The 27078-nt window shown below is 36.5% G+C and overlaps 1 protein-coding gene and 1 non-coding gene across 3 annotated transcripts in view; one reads left to right on the top strand and one right to left on the bottom strand.

The window, feature by feature from the left end:
• The window catches only part of LOC126856900 (sestrin homolog), a 172542-nt gene that overhangs the window by 21150 nt on the left and 124314 nt on the right, over positions 1-27078 (bottom strand). The window contains exon 1 of one of the 2 annotated variants that reach the window (XM_050605894.1): positions 16903-17456. The exons of the other annotated variant lie outside the window; for it this stretch is intronic. Within the exon in view, the coding sequence (XP_050461851.1) occupies positions 16903-16935 (33 nt within the window). The 5' untranslated portion in view covers positions 16936-17456. Of the gene's footprint in view, positions 1-16902; positions 17457-27078 lie in introns of those variants that run through there. 2 annotated transcript variants of the gene reach the window in all.
• Trnaa-agc (transfer RNA alanine (anticodon AGC)) lies at positions 26878-26950 on the top strand. The gene has a single exon. It is a non-coding gene; the product is annotated as a tRNA-Ala (tRNA).

Here is a 27078-nt window from a genome sequence, read left to right as displayed (position 1 = left end):
GCAGCCGATATATTTGAAGATCGCTAAAAAATTTAAATAAAAAATAATTAAATAAAAAAAATGCGATCCTAAAATGTAAGTTTCTAAGAGAATTTTCAAGGACATAAGAGAAATCTTTCGCGAGAAGAGATCACGTTTGACTTGTAAATTAACATCTGTGAAAAAGTTGCGATACAAGATTTACGAGATTACAGTATTTAATACGTTTCAGATAAAAACCGTACGAGAGAGATCAGTAAAATCGATCCACGATATGATCTTTCGAAGTGGAAGCATAATGCATCGCGTTTTCGATACGAAAACAAAAAGAGAGAGAGAGAACTTCTTTATAATTCTACGCTGCTCCTACGATAGAGAGAAGTATCTTGGAATCGTTGTTCGTGCAAATCGCGAGCGGAACTTGGTTCTTTCGGATTTTATTGGCAAAGTTTATAATGCGGAGAATTGCAATTTATGCGCCGAGTATACGATGATTTATATTTATGGAAAAGTGCATTTACCAAACGAAATTATCGCGCAAAGTTGCACATATGGAATAATAATGTTGCGAGAAAGTTTCGAGAGCTTTTATATCGATATAAACTCGCGTGTCAAATATCAAAACCGCATGAATTTTTTAATGGCATTCGGTGCAAGCTCGAAAAATTTTCGATCGCTCACATATGTGCACGCGCGATGACATTCTATAATCGAATTGGCGGACGTTCGAGACGAGATCGCATCGTGCAGTCAATGACGGCTGCATTTTGGACAAAATCTCATAACCAAGCGAGATCAGACTAACAATAAAACGCGCGATAGCAGCGGGTGCTTCGCGAGAAAGAGAGAAGAAAAATGCCACGTGCGTCACCGCGACGTTTATCGCGAATAAACACCACCGGCGCATCCCGGGGATCGTATGTTTGTCATGCTCGAGCATCTTCAGACGCGCGAATGACGCGACGTGCCGCGTGTATCCGCACGCAAACACGAAGCTTTGCCAATTGCCCCGCTATATTTACGCGACTTTTTTATTCAGCGCGGTTATTTGCCACAAACTTAACATTTCTCCGATTACCGCAATATGCAACAGGCAAAGTGCAGCGTAACGTCATCCGATCCAAAACGACACATTACATCCGATTGCGTTAAAAGCGCATATAACGGAGGGTTTCTTGGCAAAGGACGATTTTAAAGAATTTAAAGGTTAATTATATGAATGATGAGGAATATTTGATTTCTAATCAGTGCCGCGTACGTAATATCCGATATTAAATCTAGAGAAGATGGAGATGCAAATTTACGAAATATGCATATCTTGCATATAAATAAAAATTTAGCGACACGACATGATGTAATATCGTTTCACATTACACGGGTGATCATTGGTTTAATTTTAATACTCGTTCGTTCGCCTTCAATTGCTATAATTTCACCAATTATCCCATGTGGTCCATTGATCAATCAGCAGAGGCTGATCATGATTGCTGTTCGATTATTGCACGCGAGAGCGGCGAGAAGCCTAATAATCTCCCTAATAATACGACCAATACTTTTCGCCGGAATTGCAAAATTATTTAACGATTGTTGGCAATTATCTGTGCGACGAAGTGCGACGATGATATTGTAAATATAGGTAAGACCAATAAAAAAAATAGTCGAAGTCCAAACATGTTGGTCGTCGGTCGTTTATGAACATATTGTCACGTATTGTGCGCGAGTCACAAAACACAATATGTTTTTCTAATCGATTTAGTCACGCCATGTCCATTATAATTCGCGGCGCACGCGCATAAATAATAATAAAGTTATTTTGAAAATATGACTGAAAGAGCATACAGTCGCCAGTTCATTAATTTTAATAACCTGAAGAAAGATTTAAGTTACAGCTGGAATTTTCAACTATTGGCGGGTATTGTCGGTTACATAAGTTTGCGTGAAAAATCTCGAAATCTTCATTCGTTCGAATCTTTCGCCATCAAGATCGTCAAGTGTCTCTACTCAAATCTTGTAAAAAAAATTCCTTAATCTTCCAGATATTTTTGCTTCTTCTGCAAAATTCCAGATAAAAAGAATATTTGAAAATCTTTTGGTGCAATTTTCTAAAATAAATTTTTTTTATTCTATGCAATTTCTAATGCTTTTCATTACGAAGAAAAACACATAGCCACTTAAGTTTCAAGTGCTGGATTTACAAATATACTGAAAAAAAAATTTAAATAGCTTCCATTAAGATAAAAATTTTTAATTTGCGTAATCATTTTTTATCACTAAAAATTAAAATAAAGAATATATATATTCAATATTTAAAACATTGAATATATAAATAGAAGGATAAATATATATTGATAACATATTTTAAACATATAATTCACAACTTGGCTTATTGGCGGACTGCCTATTGCTTACAACAAAATATATATAAGAGCAAAATTATCAGATGTTTTTTAATTCCTCAAATTTTAATAAAATTCCATAAGAAAAAAAAATTTCCATCCTGATTTCTCCTAATATATAATACGAAAAAATTCCCTGAGAATTGCAGATTTTCCTCCAGGAAGTAGATATCCTGATTAATAAAGAAAGATTGAGTAAGTTATTTTCCCAGATTCGCCGCTTCATGACCGCACTACTTACACGCCCTATTGCGATTCAATGGGCGCCGAGTGTAACTTGGTTTAAGCGCGATAATAAAACGTTACACGCGCGCACGCCGTTTATTTTATCGTCGAGCTCGCGCGGCGCGACGGACGTGCTAGATCCAGGTGAACAAAGGAGCTATTAGTCTCACGATTTATCCACGCTCTGCTTTGTTGTCCGGTAATTGACGCCGGTTTCCGAACCGAATCCGTTATAGGAAATCTCGTTTCGCGTGCCGTCGTCGGTTTCTGCTTCGTTCGATGGGTCACAGCCCTTCGCCATTTCGATGCTAACGAAGTTATTCCCGAGACAATACGTTCAGAGTTATTCGCGAAATTTCGCGCAAATTGCCGACGAATTGACGCCCGTAGGGCTCCCTCCCCATTGTTCCCTTTGGTCTCTCGTATAAGGAGACTTCAAATACAGATTTCGCATTAATAGTCTCCCTATTGGCGTATAGTCGTAAATTAGACAATATTTCATTGCTAACAAATTTTCCTTAATTTATAACAAGCTTTGTGTATAACAAGGATGTCAATGTTTCATTTCTCTTATAGCCTTAACAACAATTTAGATAAAAGATAAAAGATATAATAAGAAGTTACATACATTTTACTTCTAAATACGAAATGCAATGCGTGAAAAAATTTAATTGCGGTTTCAATTATTGCACGCGTGATTAACGAATCTATTTTATAAAAGACCGCCAGAGCGAGTCTTTTCGCCTCGTTACGAGCGAAAACGACTCGTGCTGTTTGAGAAAAACGTTTCTCGGGTCTTCTTTGAAAGGTTCAAAGGGAGGCAAGCCAGCACTCGACAACGTCGTTCCTCGCCAGATGGCCGAAAGCGAAACGATCATAAAACCGCGGTGTCTATTGCGCGTTCGGCTACAAAGGCACCGATATCTCGACATGCGAGAGCTTTGCGAGAAGATTTGGAAAAACTTGACCCAATTTCTCCGCTTCTCGCCGACGCCACACGTGCGCTTCGCAGCCCTCATCACATTCGGCCGAGTTAAACGCGCATATTCCCGTCACGTTTCAGTACTGTAAACGTTTAAACCGCTATTTACATCAGACTTTATCAATGAGCACGCTTGTTTCGCGAGCGAGTGGTGCGAGAGAGCAAAGAAACTATCAATGCGAAGGTGATGATGATTACAGATATAGCCAAGATCGAAAGCGCAAACATTGTTCTTCGTCAAAGATATTGACTGACAGGTTTCATCTTCGCGGAGAAAGAAAAAGATGAAACGCTTATTCTTTATCTTACATGTCGTTATTTATTTTTCCAACATGTCGCGAAGCAAGCGAGCGGACAGGAACACGACAACCAGCGTCAAGCAGCGACAGGTGGGGCGCTAGCGCCTGTTTAAAAGTCGATTCGATTGTTCGATCATGCGTGTCCAGCTTCGCAAGAGAGAAAGAGAGAGAGAGAGAGAAATTCTGACGTACCCGCTTAGGACGCATGAAATGAAAATTTTATCGATCGCCGGAAAGTATCTCTCGGCTCGAGTAAAGTAAAATTGCGATGCCGCTTTATAGGAGCTTTAGACACCAAGCTGCCTAGCGGGAGACTTCACCGAGTAAATCAGGAAAAAAGATATGAGCTCGGCAGAATCTTATAAAATTCTGTAGATGAATATTTAACAATATATTTCGTCGGTGTGCCGTGACACGTTGTTTAAGAAAACGATGGCTGAAACAAGAATCTTATCATATTAGTTTCTCCCCCGCGAATATATAATATAATTGACTCTCAATGGGGCATGCTAAATCAGCATTGCGCCTGAGATCGCTTCGATGTCCCGAGAATGACGCAAGATAAAAATATTTTCGACGGAATATCCCTCCAATGTTCCCCGAATATCTCTCGGGACATTCTAAAAATATCATCTCGCGCCGCTCCACGCAACATTTCACAGTTATTGACTACGATTTTCTCGCCCGGTGTCCATAAAAAATTGAGTCAGTGAGCCGATTATCATAATTTCCGATCGGTTATCTCGCATTAACATCCAAGCTACTCTCTCATATTATATTAATGAGTTTCATTTCGCCATCCGACGAAATCTTTTCATCATCCCGATAGCCGAAAGCAAACTCTACAACAATGTGAGAGTATCACTAAGAGTATATAATCACTAGAATACATCTCCAAACCGGGACCTACAACTTTAAACGGCCAAGAAGAAGCGCGAAAGAGTAAGATTCACGTCCACGATTAAAAAAAAAAGTTGATCATTAACTGAAGGGCCTTGTGCCACATTGGGTCTTGCATATATTACTTCCACATGTAGTGGCACCGAATTTTTCAGCGAACCGCTCTGTGAACTGGCTGGCGTCAAGATCGAATATTTCCCTCTCTTACGCAATGATCGTAGAAAAAAAAATCAAGCACTAAATAAATTTGAGCGTATTTTACACCGCGAGCGCAAAAGAAATAAAATATAGTTTATATTTATATCAATTAAATTTATAAAAATAATAAACATCCTTCCGTGAAAAACTCGAAAATGTGCGTTTTATCGTTAGATTAGGAATCGAAAGGTTATAGAAAGTTAGATTAAATTGAAAATTCTCTTTAGATGAAATTCAGTAATTTTTTTTTTGATTTTTGAAAAAAAAAGAGAAAGAGAGATTATTAAAATGACAGACATTATTTATAGTCATATTTTATATTGGAAATAAAAAATTTGCGAAAAGTAAATTAGAGAATAAATTTTATTTTTTCATCATCTAGTGTCATCATCATTAACGTTGCCCAAAAATATCTCCTTTCGAAAGGTCTCTTTTATGAAGCCTTTTAATATCCTTTAAATCGTGAGGAATATAATTCATACAAATTATTCGGGAAGCGTTATATGTACAGAAAAGCGAAGTGGATATGAAAAGGAGTTAATGGCAGCTGATTCGTGAAATCGATTCGCTAATGACGGTAATAGCCGACCATGAGTACAGAGAAATAATTCCATCGAAGATACGGAGCAAAGTGCCAATTACGTGCGGGAGCATAAAGCGAGAATTAAAGTGGCATAAAGAGAAGCGGTGGGTCTTTACCGCCGCTACGTGACTAAAAAGTCGACGGATCTTGAAGAAGGATAGAGAAGTGTCGCTTAAGAAGCGGAAGGGAATGATAGAATATCACATTGCCACCTACGCGGAAACTAATTGCAATCTACGACGATACGGCTAATTAGGATCAACAATTAAACGAATGGTGTATGTGTGTGTGTGTGTGTGTGTGTGTGGCGTGCACTTGCGACAATTGAACGTATCCAACAATTGTTTTCTCTTCTCCATCCCGTTTCCCACAAACGGCCGATTAGTCTGTCAGACAATATGAATGTGTGCGCGATATGCATTACAATGTAACCGCGAATGCATAGAGTGTCCCGGAATCCGCAATTATTAATCTACGACTCGTAAGATAAATCTTGTGTAATCCTGAAAGAAAAAAATTTACAAAACTACCCAAGCTAAAATATCACAGCAATTATATCGGCGATGACTATTAATCTATTTTTGCCAGAAATATTTTTCTACTATCTAGAATCGGAAATGATTTCTGAAACACCCCTTATACAATATCAGCCACTTCTAACAAGCCGTTATTATGCGAATGTCGGTTAGACTGGTTAACAAGTCGAAATATCAAATATTAGTGTCTTGCTTGTCGCGAGCCAAAATACAAAATTGACACGCAATTCGAGTAATTTGTTTGAATCATTTATATAATCACATAATTATTATAAACTAATTTTCTTAACAGAAGAGAAAGTATCCTACATTTCATGCAAATAATTTTTCATTTTTGCAGCATTTAATTAATATTTCAAATTTATATTAAAATATTCGTTCGTAAACTTCATTGAAATAACAGAAGCATCAATATTATAATAACACGTAAATAAATAAAATTATAATATAATCGTACGAAATCATACGCTTTCCACTATATTCATACATTTCTATAATATTTAATACAACTGCTTATTTATATAGACGCAGAAAAGCTTCAATTTCAGATATAACTCAATACACTTTTATTTCTCAAAGTGTTTGTTTCGATAGATAGAAAATCAGAGATATTGTTTCATGTAACGTAACCCACATAGCCCTCAGGCCTTGTCAGCTTTAATGTTTAGGATATTATCAGGACGCATCGTAATAGAATCTAATGGAAGCTAGTCATTTTTATCTGAATAAAAGCTTATTAAAATATATCAATCTAATATCAAAGAAAAGCTATTTTATTTTTCAATAAAAAAGTATAATATATACTTGATATGCGTATTATATTACAATCTAAATCTCATATTATTTATAAGAAAAGGGAGGAGAGATATAGATAAGTATACATATATGCCTGATCGAATTAAGTCGTATTTCATCAGCCACTTACGAGATCGGCGATCCCGTTTATATAACATACGATACAAAAACAAAAAGAAAAAAAAAAATCAGGCCGACCTTGGACAACGGAGTTGTCCGGTCGTCGTGACTCCGGTCATCGACATTTTTTTCAGAATGTTTGCCACGATTGTGATAACGCAGTTTTTGACGTCGCTTATCAAGAACACAAGCAAGGATATTATTATTCATATTACAAGTAATAATTGATTAAAAAAGAAGAAAAAAACTGCCACATAGCGGGTGTCACGGATATATCGGTGCGCATGTACCGTATGTGAAGGAAAATGATCGGTACATATGTTCAACACGATATACGATCTTCTCTCGTTTTATCGTTATGTCAACGTTATATTACATAGAATATCCCATCGCGTCCCGTTGCATATAATGCATCTCAAACATATTTTCCGTCGCATTTACGAGTTTCCACGGCGAAGATTTTGCATCCTTTTAAAGCGAGACGATAAACCCCGCCTAAACATGCTGCCCGGTCGTGAGACAACAATGTACCGGGTTACGGCACTTGTTTGCTTGGCCTAAAACAACACATCTTCTCTGCTTTGAGTGGCGTGTATATACGCACGCCTGGAGAAAAAAGTTGTGTGTATGTACGCGCGTCGCCGGTCTTATCACGCGAGAACGTGACGGGCAGACTCACACTCGAATCAAACCGATCCAACAATCACAATTAACACAAAATATTGAGTGAATTGCAAGACGGCATGAAATGATGTACTTTAACGTATTCGTATAGCACGCAACAAAATAATTTATAATATATATATTCTCTTTGATAAATTATTTTGTGTTTGAGTTAAAAAATATATATTAAATTATATATAAATGTATTTTATAATTTATATATATTATGTATGTATAATAAAGTATTTTTAGAACAGATACTGAATGTTCGTTTTATACAGAGAACAAGTGTTATACAAGGCGTAACCGAAATTAGGACAGATCTAATGTGTGAGTGCGTGTGCGTCATTTGCCGCACATTTCGACGCTTCACACACGATGATCCGACAAAAAGTGTGGCCATTTCGAGCGGAATGAATCAAGACGTTGCCGAGCCAAAGCATAGGTCGCTAGACCTCGTTCTCTCGATATCAAAGGACGTGTGAAAAAATATCTCTCCTCTTCGACGGGAAAAACAACGCGCGCGTAGGCGATAAAAAAATTAATCTTGCGCGAGATTTATTGCGAGCATTGTGGTGCGAGACAGCGCGCTAAATCGATAAGAAATTGAAAAAAAACAATGATGCATGTTTGCGCAAATTAATGATAAACATAAGATCAACTATGCTTTTCTTCTCTATAAAATATTTGCCATTTTTGCGAATTTAAAATTAGATTTTTCCGAGAATTCGGAAGAAAATGTGATCGATAAAAAAGCAGCGACATTTAAAAAAATCTTTCAGAAAAAATATATAAAAAGCAACATTTTTTTTCCTTATTTTCTATCAATTAATGAAGTCTTTATTTATACGATAATGTTAGTTAATAATTATTTTCAATTAAATAGCTAATTTAACTGTAAATAATTATTGTTGCATTAGAAAATAAGCTAATATAATTATTCTTATTTTTCTTATGTGTATTTTCTAATTTTATCAAAAAATATCAAAACAATGACGCAAAAATGATTCAAGGGTAACGCCTTTTTTATACATTATATACGCATTATCTACACGAAAGTAATTTTCTTGTCACAACTTATTCGGAGCTATTCAAGGCTGTCGAGGGATTTTATTTGTCTATTATTTGACGAAGGGCACCATTCATCCCATACTAAACATATCACAGCGGCGTAAGTACATAGATAGATACAAGTCATTATCCCTTACGAAAAATCGTTATCCCCAAAAGGGATAACGATAGAACAAAGTTTGCTAATGGACTTTTTCTTTTATTTTTATGGACATCGTGTGTCAACACACACACACACACATACACTCTTGTATTCTTTAATACATATGTATATACATACATACATACATACATATATATATCCTCTCTTCAATGTAAATATGTATTAGAATGAGCACTTTTATTAATTTAGCCTCCGACAATTATTTCAAATCGCAATAAAATCATAATTTAGAAAAATTCTTTTTTCCGACATAACATTGCCCTGATACATTTCTCTATCGAGAGAAAAGAAAAGTCTCTTCTATATATTCTCCGGTTCCTTACTTTATATGTAAATGGCTACGCCATTGCCTCCAAATACATGCGGATCAATTCGACCGTGTAAACGCCATCCACCACGATTAAATGATCTAAGGTACGTCTCTCTCTCTACACGTGTCCGCATTACAATTCCCAAGGACGCACAAATTCGGTCTCCATGCGCCGTATTACGCGCGATGAATACCGATTGTCCCGACTATTATCGCGTACGGATCCTCTCTCTCTCTCTCTTTCGGCCACTTAAACCCTAAACCAGGGTCACGCTCAAGTTTATAATCACAGCTTCGAGCATTAGAGCCAATCCAAAATCCGTCCCATCGCTGCACCTGTTTATCATTTATTATTCCGCAAAATAACTACGTACGTATTCGAACGATTATAAGTTATAATAAAAAAAAATCGACGCTCTCTTCTTATCGCTCACAACACAATTACGTTGCATCTTGTCAGGCCTTCAGAAAAAAAAGTAATCATATTTTCACTATTTTTTATCTCTGAAAGATAGTCGCATAAAAATAAGTGTAAATCATGCATCTCCCTTTTCATATTTTACACGCATTATAAATAAAATATTTTAATTAGCTGCTTGATCTTGATAAAAAATGTACAGAATAATAGAAAGTGATTGATATTCTATGCGCAAATAAGTGTGGTAATAACAACTATTACTCGGGCAGAATATTTGTGAATTATCCAACGAGCGAGCAAACACATTAATCAGCAGAAGGAATGGGGGTCTTTCTCTCTCCTTGTCGAGTCATGCGAGTGATATGTGCTTCGCGACGTCGTATCTACCGATATCGGCACGGGTTCCCAAGGTCGTTCGGATAAAATCCGATAATTTAATTCAAGCGATTTGGCTGGTCGATTTACAGAGGAATACGTATCTTTCTCTCTCCCTCCTCCCACCTCAAACCTCTCTTCCACCCAATTCCCATTTCTCTCATTCTGTCACGAATGCCGAATGCAATTGTATTCATCGTCTCGAAAAATACCTTACAAGGCAAAAAAAATTACAGCAAATATACAGAGTGATCTAGTTTGTTCTTAACTTTCAATGATAGATTTTCAACTTGAAAAATCAATTTCATATTCGTTAAAGAATTTGTCATTAAGAGTTGAGCAAAGTTTTGAAACAAAAAAAAAATAAGATAAGCAGAGACTTGTAAAAAAATAAGAAGAGAGGCAAAGACCAAGAAAAGAGAGAGAAGGAGAGAGAAATTGCTAGAGAGAAAATAAACTCGGCTGAGAAATATGAGAACGAGCAAATGAAGCGACAAGAAGGGAAAAGAGGAAGAGGAGGAGGACCGAGGTCGCGAACAAAGGAAACTTTGCGAGTTCGATGCTCCCTTCTTATCAGTAGATGGTAGTGTTATAACCAAGGCACGAGAGCAACCGTCTCATTGGTCGCCAGCAAAATCCGACGTCATCGTATCGATTACCGGTCTGCCACGTGACGACCGCGCATTTCTATCTCTCTCTCTCTCTCTTTCTCTTTCCCCATTCTTACGATCCGTCCTCGTCGCACTTGAGATTACCCCGTGTCCCACTGGCCGATTCGAGGCCGATGATGCACAAAGAGACTTTAGGTCTTCCCGGTCCTGAACCAGGAAGTGCGCGAATATATCGGCCGCAAATCTCGAAAATTGCGAGTCGAGTCTCCGAATGGCGCCGTTTGTCCTATAAATTATAAATGACTTTTATGCGCGATTTCGGGCATAAAAGATAAAGCCGAAAAGAAGAAGACTCTTTAAGTTTTAGAAAACTAGCAAAGATTCGTAATCAAGACGCCGCTAGGATTTCATACAAACATTCAAAATAGTTGAAAATTTCTAACACATCGACTTGCTCTATTTGAGAATTTATTTTAAACACACTTATACAATTATATTTTATTAATCTTTATATTTTAAAAACTTTATGCATTTTTTATTTTAATCTCAATTATATTAGAAGGTTTAAATAACATTTATCTTGAATCAAAACTGTAATCAACTAATTAAATTATAACAAATCTCTAAGATATATTAATTTTATTACAAATAATTCAAATTATTTTTAATAATAATAATATTAATTTAATGCTTTTTTAGATTTTACGTTATTACAATATTACATTCGTCGTAGATCAGATTGAATTTTATGACTTAATTCCAGAGATTGTGCTGCGAGTGAATTCTAAATAACGCACGATGTGTCTTTGTATGATAAAAAACAGATTTTGTTTATTATTTTAAATTCTTCCGATTTTATCGGCGAAATCCATTTCTAGTAAATTACAATGACGTTTGAGTTCTTCTAGAGATATATCTACCTTTTCTCCTCGATAAATTTAATATGTTTATCTTTTCATCAAAATTCTTAGCGGTATATTCTTCGTATACTCTCTCGTACATCAAAGACATTCGCCTATGTAATCGTTAATCGAAACATAAACACCAACAAAATTTGTTACGACAAGTTCGCCCACCGGTCGCAAAAAAACAGAAACTCACGCCTCGCGGTTTTGAATAGTTCAGCATCAGAAAGAAGAGGCCCCTCGTCTTTCATTCGGCAATAGCCTTTAACATCGCTGTGGTAATGCCAAAAAAAAGAAAAGAAAATGTCGAGAAGAACCTGCCGTACGCGAGAAGAGCGAAGGCGGCCTATGACCGCGCCCGTAAACATCGTTGGAAACTAGAACCCAGATCTCTAACCAGTTCTAGCGGTTGGAAAACAATTTTACGACATAGGGGGAGAGCGAACAAGAAGGACACATTATAACGGGAGAAAAGGAACGAGATAAAGAAGCAGAGAGAAAGGGAAGGGAAGGGTAAACGCGGCGTTTATTTCCGCCTTAGGAAAGACCCCTCAAGGACGAGCACGAAGAGAAACATGCGTAGATGAAGAAACATAAGCCCGCTTAGATGCGCGAAGAATGTGAAAAATTCAACCTCGTATCTCGTGAATAACGTCGCGATAAGCTTCTATTACACGTACATAGGATATATGTTCAAAATATTTAATACATAAGTTTGAAAAAAAAAAAACACCTGATATTCCATACAACACACACAGTGGAAAAGAATTATTTTGGGGTTTTCAACCGATAGAGATCCTCTCTCTCTCTCTCTCTCTCTCTACCGAACATAATATATAACAACCGAGATCTTTCGATTCTCGTACGGTAGGGGAGAAATAAATTTCGAAAGGGAGGATGATACATAGTATATCGAGTAATCGTGACAGGTATATATCTCGACAGAGACAGAAGCACGAAAGGGAAAAGGAGATGAAAAAAGGAGAAAATTCGATAATCGTGTTCGTATCCCAGCGGGGATACGAACCCTCCCATCCACCGCTGAAACTCGTCAGGCGTGTTAAAGGAAACGAAGAGGAAAAGAAAAAAACAAGGTGGAGGGAGCGGAGAAAGACAAAGGGAGGGAAATCGAAAACGGTGGTGGCGATAAAAATAGACGAGCCGCGACTGATATTGCGCAAAGACGGCCGCTTAATTTCACCTCCTCCATTTGCCTCTCCCGCTAGAAAACGGCGTTCGCGAACGAAAATAAACCGGGAGCGTGCGGCGAATTTCCAATTTCCCGCAGAAATTAAACCGACGAGTCGCTCGATTGCGTAACGCGAGCAACAAGCGCGGCGGCGAGGAAAACGTCAAACATGCAAAAGCGAGCAAAACGCACGTTCGTCGTTCGTAACAGCGGGAGAAGAGAGTCAGGTAGAGAGCTGATAATTATTAACGAGTTTCCTTCTTTTTCTTTCTTTCGTTGGAAAAAAGCGAGTCGGAAAGACCCCGGGCCACAATTATATAGATTAAATAACTTACACCTTCGATAATGATGTTACCAAAAATTAACAAGAGTATCACCGTAACCGCTAATGAGTTTTTAACAAGTCAATCACCTTGACTAGAGAGGCTTCATTTTTTCTTGCGTTAATAAGTAAACACAGCGATGCGTGAAAAGTGCGAAACGATTGAAAAAAATAATACGTGTTAGGTATTACGTCGACATACTTTGAGTAAATCTGTCATGGTCTCTTATATTGCCGCGAGGTCCACCGTCTTCGATCCGGCGAGAGATGATGAAAGGTACCGATGAAATTGAAGAAGGTGGACCTCGATAGCATTGCCTCTCCTAAGAGAGACTACCGCACCACCGTCTAAGAGATGTTTCACGCACACTTAAAACGATAAAAAAAAAACAACCGATAGCATTGAAAATTTGAAAAAAATATTAAATTCCTTAAATATATAAATACGCGTTACACTTTGTTCTTTCTAATTTAATTTATTTGTGATTTATTTTCTTGAACAAGCCTTTGTATTTTTAATTTTGATAAAAATTTGATTCGATTCTTCTCTAATCGTCACAAAATATGTTGAAAAATGAATAATGTAGAAAAATAAAATTTAAATAAATAATAAATAATAAATTTCATTGAAAATAATTTCTTTAAAAAAATATATATATTCATACTTGAGTTATTTTTAACAAAATTAATTTTAATTAAATATTTAATAATTTTAAATTACAAATGTAATAATTTTAGTTTAATCATCTAAGTTATATATATGTTATAATATATTCGCTGCAGACAGAGAGAGAAGTTAAACTTATATTTTTCTGATTGAAAATGATCAACGCGTAAACATTTAATCAAGCTATAAATGTTTTACGTGTTTTCAAGGACAAAAATTCTCAATCTGATGTTAAAGCACAAGCTGATGAAAGAGGGATGAAGCTGATGCAAGATCGAAAATTTTATGTGTCACTGTCTTGCGTTTGCGCTACGAAGGACAAATTATGTGAAAACACAGCTGCTTCCTACAAATGTACGCAATAGTGCCTCACGATTTCGTGGCACGCTCAGCGTAGCCGTAAAAATAGATAAGGAATAAATATTCATACCTGTCGACTTTATTTACGAGAAATCTTCGGATTGCTAGTTCAAATTTGCAGCCACCAAACAACTATTAATTTGAAATCAACTGACCATTCTTACACTCGTCTATGATCTAATCATCGCACGTCACGACTAATAATAAAATAATTAAAAATATGTAAAAAAAACAGCTCGCAGATAAATTATGCACGATATGTATCTTTGAAAATACGTACGTCGAGAAAATGACAAAATAAATAAATTGTTTTTTTACTGAATTCCTCCGTCAAACAAATTATTTAATCATCTATATATTAATAACAAATTATTTGCATCAAAGACTACTTATCTTCTTACATTATTATGAATAATCGACGTCGGAAGAAAAAAAAATATGGTTGTTACGCGAATGCAAGATTAAATCGAATGAATACCTGATTTATCACTTGATTATCAAGTCACAGTAAACAGTCGCTTATCGGACGAGGCACGGCGAAAAATACATTCGGCTTAACCACGATTAAAATAGTATATAAACTAGTATTGCGAAATTTTTTGTCATTCGAATAGAATTAAACATCGCTCGGACTGAAATTGCTAATCGAGATTATAAAACAAGAACGATGAAAAAGAGATATTCTTTATTCTTGAATAAATTGATTCAGAATACGAGCAGCAGTTCGTAAGAATATATATATATATATTCGTTTTTGACGATAACGCATCTCGTAAGAACAATATGTTGTGACAGCATTTATAAAAATCGCGTTAAATTCGAAAATGATTCGTGACAATTTAAAATTTCAAGCCTTCTTTAACGGAACTTATAAAAAGTTAGATAAAAAATTCTAAAAGATCTATTCTTTTCTTTTTAAAGGAATTATAAAATATGCGCAAAAGCGTAATTCAATCGATCGCTTCTTTCGGAACAAAAAAAAAAAACTAGTGTAGAACACTCTGTGTATAATCTATTTTCTCAGAAATAGTCCATTTATCTCTCACATTTATATCAGTACTGACCTTGCTTTTCCTAATGCGTGCCAAGGATCCAAATTTGGCACGTACTATATCCACACAAAGCTCCTTTACACAATTATTATATCATATAAAAATAAAGCTAATTATCCATAAATCATCGTTTAATATATATTCGAATCACCACGGATTTTGTAAAGTTCTGTGCAAAACTCTTTTGGACAACCAGGTAGATCGAGAGCCGCGGGAGGGGAGGGGGGGGGTCCGTATAATAAAGGAAAACCCGAGAGAAACTTCTAGAAAGCCGAGAAAATGGTCCGTACATAGAGACGTGTGACATGTCGTTAACTCGATGAGATCGAGTGCGTGATTAATCGGGTAAGGGACGGACGGAAACGGTATAAAACAAATGCGTAAACAGGGAAGAGGAATTACTCGTCGCTGTCAAATCCCGAGGTTTCCCGATCAACCGGCTACGTCAGAACACGATCACGCGATTCCGACCTTCCGTCTCTCTTCGCTGACAAGCGACCGTCTTTCTCTCTTTCTTTCTCTTTCTCTCTCTCTCTTATATTCAGGCGACCGATCGCCTGGTTGGGACTGCTCTCGCTGTCTCGCTCCATCACTAACGCGTTATTGTACTCTATTTCTGCCGATGAGCCGAGTAAGGTCTCGGTGACTTTCCGAATGCGTGCCGGGCGCACGTGTGTGCGCGAAAGAAAGAAGGAAGGAAAGTCGAGAGCAATCGCGAGAGTAACGAGAAATATATCCTTCGAATGCATTAAAGATATTGTCGATCTTCTCGAGTATATATATATATGTATGTACATACCAGATAAAAATTTGCAACGAGAAGCGGAAAATATATATTTTACTTCAGTTAAAAAGAATAGAAAAAAATTGTTTTGAAAAATTGTACAAGAAATATTTTCATTCGAAGAGAGAGGAATTTTTATCGCTCATTTTTATCCTGAAAATAATATTCGAAATATATATTACTGGCTTATGTCTCGTTTACACTTTAAATATGTAATTTACTCATATTTGTTATATTTTGCGAGACCGGAAAATTATATATAAATTAAAAGAGAAATTTGTTCAATTCTCAATGCAAAAAACGAGAAATAAAGAGATTAATTACATCGGCAACGATTGACGGTGCAAGATGTATACGATTAAAATAAACTGGCTACATGATGAAACAGGGTGATATCTTTCGTGGTGTAGTTTTGTCACGTGTCAAACGTTATTTCGTTTATCTATTTCTAAAGGCAGTTGCGCGACAATAACAGATATCGGTGGGCGTAAATCATTTTGTGCAAATATCCCCGAGTAACACATATATACGAAACAAAATATGGGGCATATACACGCACACAAAATAAGCTTCAAAAGTACGTACACACATTTTCGATTTCAAGTTCTTATCAGTAAGTAACAAAAGTGCTCGCATCTCGGCTTGGAAAGTTTCAGAGAGAACTGAAAAATCATCGCGCGAGTCTAGATTTATGAAACGTATCTCTTGATCTCGAGGAACTTTTCGCTTGCTGTGCGAGCCGGCTACATTTCAGACGAGATAAATCTCGTCTGAATGTGTCCTCATTCTTCGCTTGCATTTCCGGAAACTCAATGTATCGGCGTGTCCGCTCCTCTCGAGCGAGAAAGATCGTCCGGAAAATTCAAACGATCGTATCGGGGCACACAATGACACGTACGTACATTTAACGGCTACACGTCGACGCACGGCCAACTTCGGCGCGCTCTTAAAAGTGGAAAAGCCGAAAAATGAGGAAAAAAAATATCGCCAAGGACTTACCTCATTCGTTCCTATTTGACCCATACTGCCCATCGTCGTGGCAGGTTTCGTAGCAGGTTTATCGGCAGCTATCGGCTGCTGATCGTTCTCGTTGGCGATAGGAATCTTGGCGGGCTTCGATAAGAACACTCTGAAGATAATTACGCGCACCGCCCGGCTAACAATTTCGATTTATCGCTCTTCCTTTCTTTTTCTCTTGACAAGTCGCGCAACGATTTGCCGACGTTTATCCGAGGATCCTGACAATTATCACCGGCGAATCGGCGGACCAGATTCAGCGCGACACGTCCGTCGATTGTCACTACAAGCAACGAGCTGAAGGAGGTTTGACGTCGCGTTGTTATTACCAGTCATAATATTATCACCAAAGTACTCTCGAGTTGTCTCCGATAAATCGCGGAGACTACGTCACACTGTACCGTACCGGCACACTCGGGCGAGACGGGAGATCGAATAAGAGAAATCAGGTTACGCTGAGCGGTTCCGAGCGAATACAAAATTGTGATCCGTTCCTCGAGACTGCCGGTTACTAACTGACGCCGCCAAGAGGTGTCCCACGCGAGTCGCGATCATCTGGCAGGCTGCCGGGCGGCGAAGCAGTGGGGGAAAAGATAGATCAGGCGCGGTGGGGTAACACACGCCGGTTTTACGCGTCTGCCATTGGTCGCGGCAAGGCTGTACGATTAGCATCCTAGTTGTACGTCTAGATGTTCGGCACAATTCGTGAAGAGAGACAGAATCTCTAGATCAGATCGAAAAACTATCTGTTTAGTTTCTTTCATCTTACCTCTTACCGCTTTCTCTTTAATTAATATGAATAAGGGTAAATATCAGTGCAGGTTAAAGTTTAATTTATTGCTCAGCTTTCTCTCTCTCTCTCTCTCTCTCTCTCTCTCTCTCTCTCTCTCTCTCTCTATTTGCTTTCTTCTTTTTTTTCTGAATATAAATATAAAAAAAGAGACTCATATATCAAACTTTATTAACTTTGAATAACATTTATGAGAAGTATGACGAAATGATTTGAAATTTTTGAATATGTATATGTACGTGCAATAATAAAAACTTATTTTATTTTAATTGCTTTTATATTTGTTATTTATTTGTATAAAATTATAGAGTGATCTTTTTTACGGATTCATATTTATTAATCCTCGAATAATTGCATTAAAAATTTTTAATTTACTTTATTCTATATGTCTCTCTCATAGTTTTCGATTATAATGTAAATATTTTCAATTCAAAATCAACTTCTCCAAAGATTTCAAGATTTTGTATAAATATTTATGCTTATTTCGTGTGCGGATTATTAAGAAGGGGCAAAGAAAAAACACACGTTGGCCGAAGTCGAAGAGTCGGCCCTGCACGCTGACGGCCGGCCTGATCAGCTGATGCCTTAGCAACAGTGGTATTAACCGCGCTAAATATATCAGAGAGAGTTCACGTCTCCGGCACAATGCAACTTGTAAAGAACGATGAGAGAAAGACATCGAATGATAACCATAGTTTCGTCATGCGATTAAACGCATAATCACATCGATGACGTATACCTGCTACACATAAGGGACAACACTTTTTTGTCGGTGAATAATACTTGTATAATTTATCGGTTGCGATTATATGTTGCGCGTAAAGAATTTTGACGAAACATTGTCTTTAAGAAAAATCATCAAAAATAAAATAAAAAGATGATTATAAAAATTTTTTTCTCAAAAATTTTTATAAATAAGAATATCATAAACGTGAGAGAATTTATTTTATAATATAAAAATATTTTTTATGCAAAGAACCAAACATAATATATAAATAATCAATCAAGATTGCATATATTTGTCTCTTTTTATAAAGATATTAATATATGTTAAAAAATTTTTGTGACTAATATGTTTATATAAATTTATCCAATGGTAGCTTTAGTATGATAAAATAGTCGATTATATTCTCGTAATTTGTGCATCTCTTTTCCTAGAACTAAGAAGTCACAAGTGTAATCTGACCTAAATAGAGCTTATAAAAATAATTTCCAGATTGCTGATAAGCTATCTCTAACTACCCAACATCACTAATATGATTTCACTGAAACATATTTCGATGATGATATTCGTCATATTGTTGACACTCTGCAATTATATCGATGATTAATACCCTCACTGTCGAAGCTAATATTCGCAGATAATAGAGTATTAATCTTAATCGTCAAGGAAGCCATCAACAAGCGACATGAGTCCATGCCGATAACGCGGAGAGCAAGAAAATTAAATCCACTCCTTAACTAAGGGACAAGAGTCAGAAATAAATGAGAGACACGCCTGTTGATGTCACGCCTCTGCAAAAGTGGGTCCTGAAATTCAATTAAGTACGGGAAACGTATCATGTGACATAACAGTTTCGTGCGTCGTAAATGTTGGGATCAATGAAACCACATTTCCCCTCCCTTCATATTTTTCGCGGGGATAACAAGATGCGGACGAAGCGGCATCAGCATCCGAGACCTCCGCGCGATTCCTTGTTCCTTTGTCTCCCAAGGATTCTGAGAAATGAAGGCGCCGAGGGATCGCCGACCCTTCATTTCCGCGAGCCCTTTAATGAGTCTTTGTTACGAGCACGAAATGTAGCCCAAGAGAGAAAAAGAGGCAAAGAGAAAGAAAGAGAACATAAGTACATCCATATAATTCGAACGAGAGATTACTGCGCAGAAAGACTCTGTATTCCCTGTGTTTGTTGTAAAACGTCATGTGTAATAACGAGTGCAATATTAGATTACACATCCGATTCGATTACTACCGTCAAGCACTTTGCGCTCTCAAACCGATAAATAGCGGATAAACATTACGCCGATCGCATGCTGGGAAGCGAGGCACGCGTCACGCGGATTCGATAAGAAGCCACGAGAGGATGGATGAGGAAAAAGCAACGATCTCGCGTTAATTATTGTCGATAACGACAAACACGTAATGCGATTTTCACGGAACGATCGATAGAATGGCCGCGTTCGATTTCGCGACAAATGTCGACGATTCGGATATTTTCCTGTCACGGATCGAATTTCGAAGATGTTAATCGGTAGGGCGGATGAATCGCGAATAAAGAGTAAAAAATTAATTTCGATAATTTTAAAAAATAACCTAATTTAAATTTAAAAAATAGATTCCTCTATAAGAAAAAAGAAAAAGCTTAATAGAAGAATTTGAGAGTATTGTAAAAAAAAGAAAATATTGTAGTCTTTCAAAGACTCATCTTTTATGCATGCAAAGGTTAACATACGAAACGCAGATCTTTTTCCCGCTGTCGAAAAAAACACGTCAATACGTCATAACGAAACACAACAACGGTAACAGTTTCTTTCCTAACTTGTCCGCCGCAGAAACAGGTATCGAACTCCAGGAAACGTGTTTTATGCGCGAATTGACAGGCTAGATTATTGTATAAATAGATAGATTAGCTGAAAGAAAGCAACAGAAAGTGTTCCGCGAGTTCAGAGTTATATATGTATTCGAGTCAAGATTGTGTCAAATTTTTTCCCATCTCGAGAGATAGAGAGTAATCGATATTATATAAGATACATAGACTCGGACTTTGAATCTATGTATTACTAGATTTAATATAGATTCTTATAAACTTAAATATATAGATGAGACGAATATAGATTTAATTGTAAATAATAACTGCAACATTTTTATTCAATTAAATTATTAAATTAATAACGCGGTTCTGTCTTTTTTTTTTTTATTAAACCCTCTACTTTTTTTCGTGTATTTTTCTATATCAGTTAATATGTACATTACCTATATGCGTCAATGTTTGTACGTGTTCGAATTTATTCTAACAATAAGTCTTCAACATTCGTAGATGAAATAGATATTTTAGTCGAGTTTCGTGTGAACTCTCCCGATCAATCATGATTTCCGCGAAGACGAGGCATCTCTCTCTCTCTCTCTCTCCCTCTCTCTTTTTCTCTCAAGCGCGCTGTGAAGTTTCTATTATTTCGTATTCCCGGGAGGAGGCGGATACAGGCTCTTGGGCGAGGTTAGTATTGGAAGACCGAAAGGGTCAACGCTCGGAAAAGCGGCTCTCGTTACGGCACTGCCATACGATATTACCAGGCCCGTCACTTGGATATCCCTGTTCCCCATTAGCCCCCCTCCCCCACAATCGCTACATGTACGTGTTTCTCTCTACCTCTATCGAGCTCGATTGCTCGATCATCTCTCCCGCTTCCTCGAACGTTCCATCATCTTGCCTCTGTGCACTTACGGCAATGCGTCCCGTCCTCCCTTGCCCGCCACCTTCCCTACCGTTTTCTTCGCTCGATTTCATCCCTTACGAATGACGGGGGCTGAGACTCGTCGATCCGTTGAAGAATCCGCCATTGTTTCTATTTCTCTTGACTTGCGTTATTATTCTGGCTTACGACTTACGGTATTTGACATTCCATGAGCGAATCGTTGTTCCTTCTCTTTTTTTTACGTATAATTGCGGGACGGTTATGATGATTTATGATAATCAACTGATTAAAATCATCATCTTTTATTTTCATTCCATGCTTTTGTAACAGAGTTTTACGATCCTTTGCAAAGACCAAATTTATTATAATGTTTATAAAAAAAAAAAATAGATAGATATAAATGTGAAGTCTTTCGCCTTGATTGTAAGAGATGAATGGATGTACCGTTCTCGCAAATTTACAAAGCGCTTTTTTTAATAGATGTATCTCTATTCTCAATAATACCACAAAGAGGATTTAAAAATATCATACGATCATCGAATCAAATGTGATCAATATCTCTGAGAAAAAAGGCACTCCTATATTTCTCTTTCCTTCGTATTTTAACTGTCAGTCGATCATCGCTGTCTTCAGGCTGTCAAAACATCGCTCCATATCAATTTATCCCACTATAAGCTTCTCTTCTCTAAGCACGGCACGATTCATACACACACATATGCACACTCTTTCTCTCCTATTCGCCTTTTATTCTACTTTCTTTCTCGCATCATTAGTTTGCTCTTACCATTTCCCTATTTTCATATCCGCCTTCTCGATATACTCTGTGTCTTCTCAATACACTCGTTTTATACTTCTCTCGCCTTCTCCCTCTCTCTCACCTTTTCTGTCTCTTTCTCTCTTTTACCGTTCCGTTATAACGGAGCAGGGAGCAGCCTACTATTCAGGATACTACACGGTTAGCTGCTACTAAATCAATGGAAAGTTTTGTCTACCGTAACTCGTGATGAGTAATAACCGGCTATACGCTCGAATGACGAAAATTGCTTTTACCTTGCGCGATGCTTAAATGGAAGAAGCCAGAGTTCGTTCAATCGGTCTTTCGGTCAGTGGGTTCCTAATACGCAGGCCTATATATATATATATGTACCGCCAAGGATATCGAATATCCTCCAGCCAAGAAAATTAGAACCCCTCTTAGAGTAAATAATATATATATATATATATATATATATATATATATATATATATATATTCAATTAAAGATAATTGCTAATAAAAGACGTAATTAATAAGCTATAAAGGTCTAATTATGCTAGGAATGATATCATCACGATTCGAGTGTATTGTCATAACGAAATCTTTCAGTTTTTCAAAATTCATTGAATTGTATCTCGCATGTGTTTGAATGAATCACCAATGTAATGAAATTGCAAATTTTAGGTGTGCCGGGAACATTTCCAGTAGAATTAACAGATAATTCATACGCACAAAGGACCATCTTGCGAAAATGTACTTTTATCACACAGAATGTATATTTAATCATGTTTTATCGCGTGTGTTACTCACGATGTACATCGAGTGAAACCACTCGCTATTTTTCGTTCCGAACGCATTTGCATAATCAAGATGTTCCATCACATGCCGAAAATGCTGTCAGCTAACCAGTAACTAGCATGAGTGAATCACGTTATCAAAATATAAAGTTATTCGACGCTGCCAAATAATATCCAAGCACAAATTTCGGATTTTAGAGAGAAGTTAAAAATTAAACTAATCTTATAATATCAACAAAAATAATTTTCTCTCGCGTTTTAAGTCGACAAATATTATATTTAAAAAATAAGAAAAAAGCTCCGCTTAAAATTCATTCAAAAAAAGTCTTACTTGGACGAATATGTATCAATTATGAAATCCCATGTGGGATTAAATATATATATATATATATATATATATATATATATATATATATATATATATAGCCGATGTAGCATAAAGAATGTCGTGGTCTTCCAAAATAGCGGCCACGCTACTTCTCGATATTAAATATATTTAATGCAAGAAGCTTGTTATGAACGTGCAAGAATATGCTTGCAATTCTTATAAATATGCCGGTATCAAGAGTGACATGAATCACCGTATTGTTGCACTTTGTAGACATAGTTACGCAGTCTATCTATATCTTCTGTCCCTCGATGTCCTTGCGCGTAATCTTCTGCTAAAAGCCGCCTTCGGAGCCACCGACATAAATTGTTTAAGAACGACAATGAGTCACGTCGGCTGTAAAACTTTGCGTAACAATGCCAGCACGTCTGCCGACCCGGATCGCTAAGCGAGGATCAGACTACTTTGCACAAGGCTATTCGCACAGATGTTCTTAAATGGGATCCTGAGTAAAATTTGTATAGATAGAGTCGGATGATCATTTACATAAAAAGAAAAAAAAAATATATGAATTACTCAAAGAATCTATCGTTAAAAATAAGAATAGCATATTGTATACAGAGGAAGAGAGAAAAATATTCATATATGTATATGCAACAATTCATTACTTATATGTTTAAATATAAAATATATTTGAAATAATAATCACAACATGTTATAAGCTTAAATCTAAACAATATTTATTATTTAAACATATATTGCTGTTTTATTAATAATGCTATTATTTGTCATCTTAAATTACAATCAACGCCAAAATATCAAAATAAAAAGCCTCATAAAAAGAGGCATCAAAATTATATAATTTTTTAAAATTTATATCTTAATCCTTTTAAAATACATCTTTTTTAATGCAAATATATAACAAATTCAAGATAAAATTTCGATAAAAATAAATAAATATTTAAAAATTAATATTTCGCCAAAAGAAAGTAAGATAATATTTTACACAGAAATATATACAAAAGATATATCTTTGTTGTCCTTCCAAGAGTCTCTTGACCAAAGACCAGCCCATAATATTTTTATGCCTTTGATATATCTTTGCACACGCTTCTCTTGTCCTCACGATAAACTCGTCAAAATAAACTCGTACGTTGCGGCAATACATTTTATTGGATAAAAAAATGTATAATACGAAATGGTTCTCGATATAAAACTGGCTCATAAAAACCATCGGGCATAAAAGCTCCCTAAAATCGTTCATCCTCGGCACGGAGGGTTACGTAATTTTTATGACGCCTACTTGGTTGGAAAAAGCTTACACGAGATTGAAGAGGGGAAAAGGGGGTGAGGAGGGGGGGGGGAGGGGAAGAGAGCGTCGAGTAAATCGATACACAAACTACTACTCACTCCTTTGTTTGCCGGACTTGCCGCGGAATCTTTCATTAAAATCAGAGATCGGAGATTCTGGGGTACATCCTGTTTACGCCGCAGGATAGCGCAAATAAATCTTCTACGATGATGCTAAACAAGTTTTAAGCAAAAATTGATGCCGATGCCGATATTTGTCACTGTCGAACGGGCGTTTCTCTCGGGGCGCAGCTTTGCGATATAAAGTGAAACGTACGCGTAACGATTATACTGGCTTCCCATTAATATTAAAGCGAAAAACATTAGACAGACATGCATTTATAATGTGAATTATTCAGTGCAGACTTGAATGATTTGCATTTTATCGAAACGCGTGATATGGGTCAAGCGATATCGTATCAATATCCAATATCACGTCTTTCTTCTTGATGATAATATCGATTATTTTGAGAATCCCATGTCGCATCAGGCGTATTGTTAAATAAATAAATCAAATGTAAAAAATTCGCAATATCACGCATATTGAATAATATGTACAAAAAATAAAAAAAGAAACAAAAAAGAAGTGAAGTAATAAATACGAATCAATAAAATGGCAAATGAGATAAAATTAGAAAGACGAGATTAAATTGAAAAAAAGAAAAAAAAAATCAAAAAGTACTACCGCTTACATAAAGTATAAGGTGACGCTTTTATTTGATTATTCTGATTAAAAGGCTCTTGCACTATTTGGGAATCGCTGTTGCGATGTGAAGCATGCACATGACAGGCACACGTGGCGGAGACACGCGCGAGGAAAAGCAAAGCGAACTTCTGCATAGAAGGCCCGTATTACAGTCGTTTCAGATTTTTCCGAAAGAGAAATGTGCGAGGGTGAGCGAGATAGAGAAATGTGCAATTTTCGACGACGCGCCGGAAAACGCGGTTGTTGCGTCTCTTTGTTACAGCCGCAGCAACGTCACGCTGCGCTCGTAGAACCGGCTATTTACCGGAATCGTAAAATCGCGAACAAAGGTTCGTTAGCGCCATGTAGCGTCGTTTCTCCTTTTTGCTCTCCATAAAAGGGGAGAACGAGAGAGCACGGGAAGTGTCGCGAGTGAGGATTGATGGATCTCGCGTTTTCACGTGACACGAGATTTATTTTTATCGGAAGAACCATTGCGAGTCACCTATCACATCACTCTCACTCTTTTTTTAATTTAATAAAAAAAATTTATAAATTATTCTGCTAATAAATTGTAATAAACATTTATTCTTCCTCATTTGATGTTAAAAAAAAATCAGTATTAATAACTTAAAAAATTAATGTGGGTGTGAATTCTTTGTATAGAAAGAAAAATGTATTTGCTTTTAAAAAAACGTAAGGTCGAATCAAGCGATTAGATGAATCGTTTCATGCGGTATGTTTTACTTCATCATATATTATCACGGCAATAATCATTTTTACAGTCTAAGAGCCACGTGTCGTTCGACGATCTTTATTTCTCTGCTATTAACAAGTCTGATTTTCATTCCCATTTGAAATAAATGTATTGTTACGTAATCACATCGATAAAAAATAGATTGAGAGAGCAAAATATAGTAGAAAGGAAAAGCTTGAAAAAAATGCATAATTTTATAACGGAAAGCCATCCCGAGTTGAAATTTTTCTCCTATTTTCCATCTCAATTTTTAATTTATCATCTATTTTGGTACTTTGAAAAAATTGCTCCCTATTTAATACATAGTTATGCCCAAAGCTTCTCTTTTAAACTTCAAAATAGGAAACTGTTCCTTTATTATTGAAATAGAGAGGAAAGTTCAATCTTTCAGAAATCATTTAGAATCCATAAACGTGAAAAAATTAAATTTAAAAATAGAACTAGAAATCTTTGAACTAGAAATATGTACATCACTTTTACGAAAGAGCGTCAAATTGATAAAAAGTCGATGCTCTTTTTCATCGTTTCATTAGATGCAATTAAAACGCGTTGTGAAAAGAAAGTCGAACTGATTCACACTGCAATAAAATACAATTGTAAGCTTGTTGCGTCAACTTTACGCCGCGAAGCATGGTTAATTGCAAGTGCAACGATCTGACATGTATTACAGGTGATTCATCATTCAATGACTAGTTCAAAAACTATGTGACAAGTCCATTAAGTGACAGAAGAAAGACAATACAGTTCCATGTACGTATTATGATAAATATTTATGACCAATATTTCTGATAAAGTAACGCGTTGTCCTCTTATCGATTCGATAGCATGTTGTTTTTGACATATTGTTTACTCGCACACGATTCTCCAGCAAAAGAGAGATGCAAAAGAACACATTGGATCAAAAACAAAAACATGAGTCGATAGAGATTAAACGTCATGTCACCGAATGAAATCTACTGTATTTATCGATATGTGCTACACATGGCGGGCTCACTTCAATTCGAGAGATGTAAGAAAGTGTGTCGTTGCGCGTTGTTGAATGCTGAAAATCTTACACTCTTACCTCTCTTTTATATCGAGGGGGGCGTAGCTCAGATGGTAGAGCGCTCGCTTAGCATGCGAGAGGTACCGGGATCGATACCCGGCGCCTCCAAGATTTCTTTTGCTAATTTACAGAATTAAATAAGATTCTTGCAAAGTAAAAACAACATCGCTGTCGTATAAAAAAAATTAAGCCTTCTTTTTTTATATCACCTGAGAAAAATTAGTCTTATCGTTAGT

This window comes from Cataglyphis hispanica, chromosome 20 (genome assembly GCF_021464435.1).
Source record: "Cataglyphis hispanica isolate Lineage 1 chromosome 20, ULB_Chis1_1.0, whole genome shotgun sequence".
Classification (NCBI taxonomy): domain Eukaryota; kingdom Metazoa; phylum Arthropoda; class Insecta; order Hymenoptera; family Formicidae; genus Cataglyphis; species Cataglyphis hispanica.
Note: the sequence above shows the minus strand (reverse complement) of the source record. Positions and strands in the feature narration are given on the sequence as shown.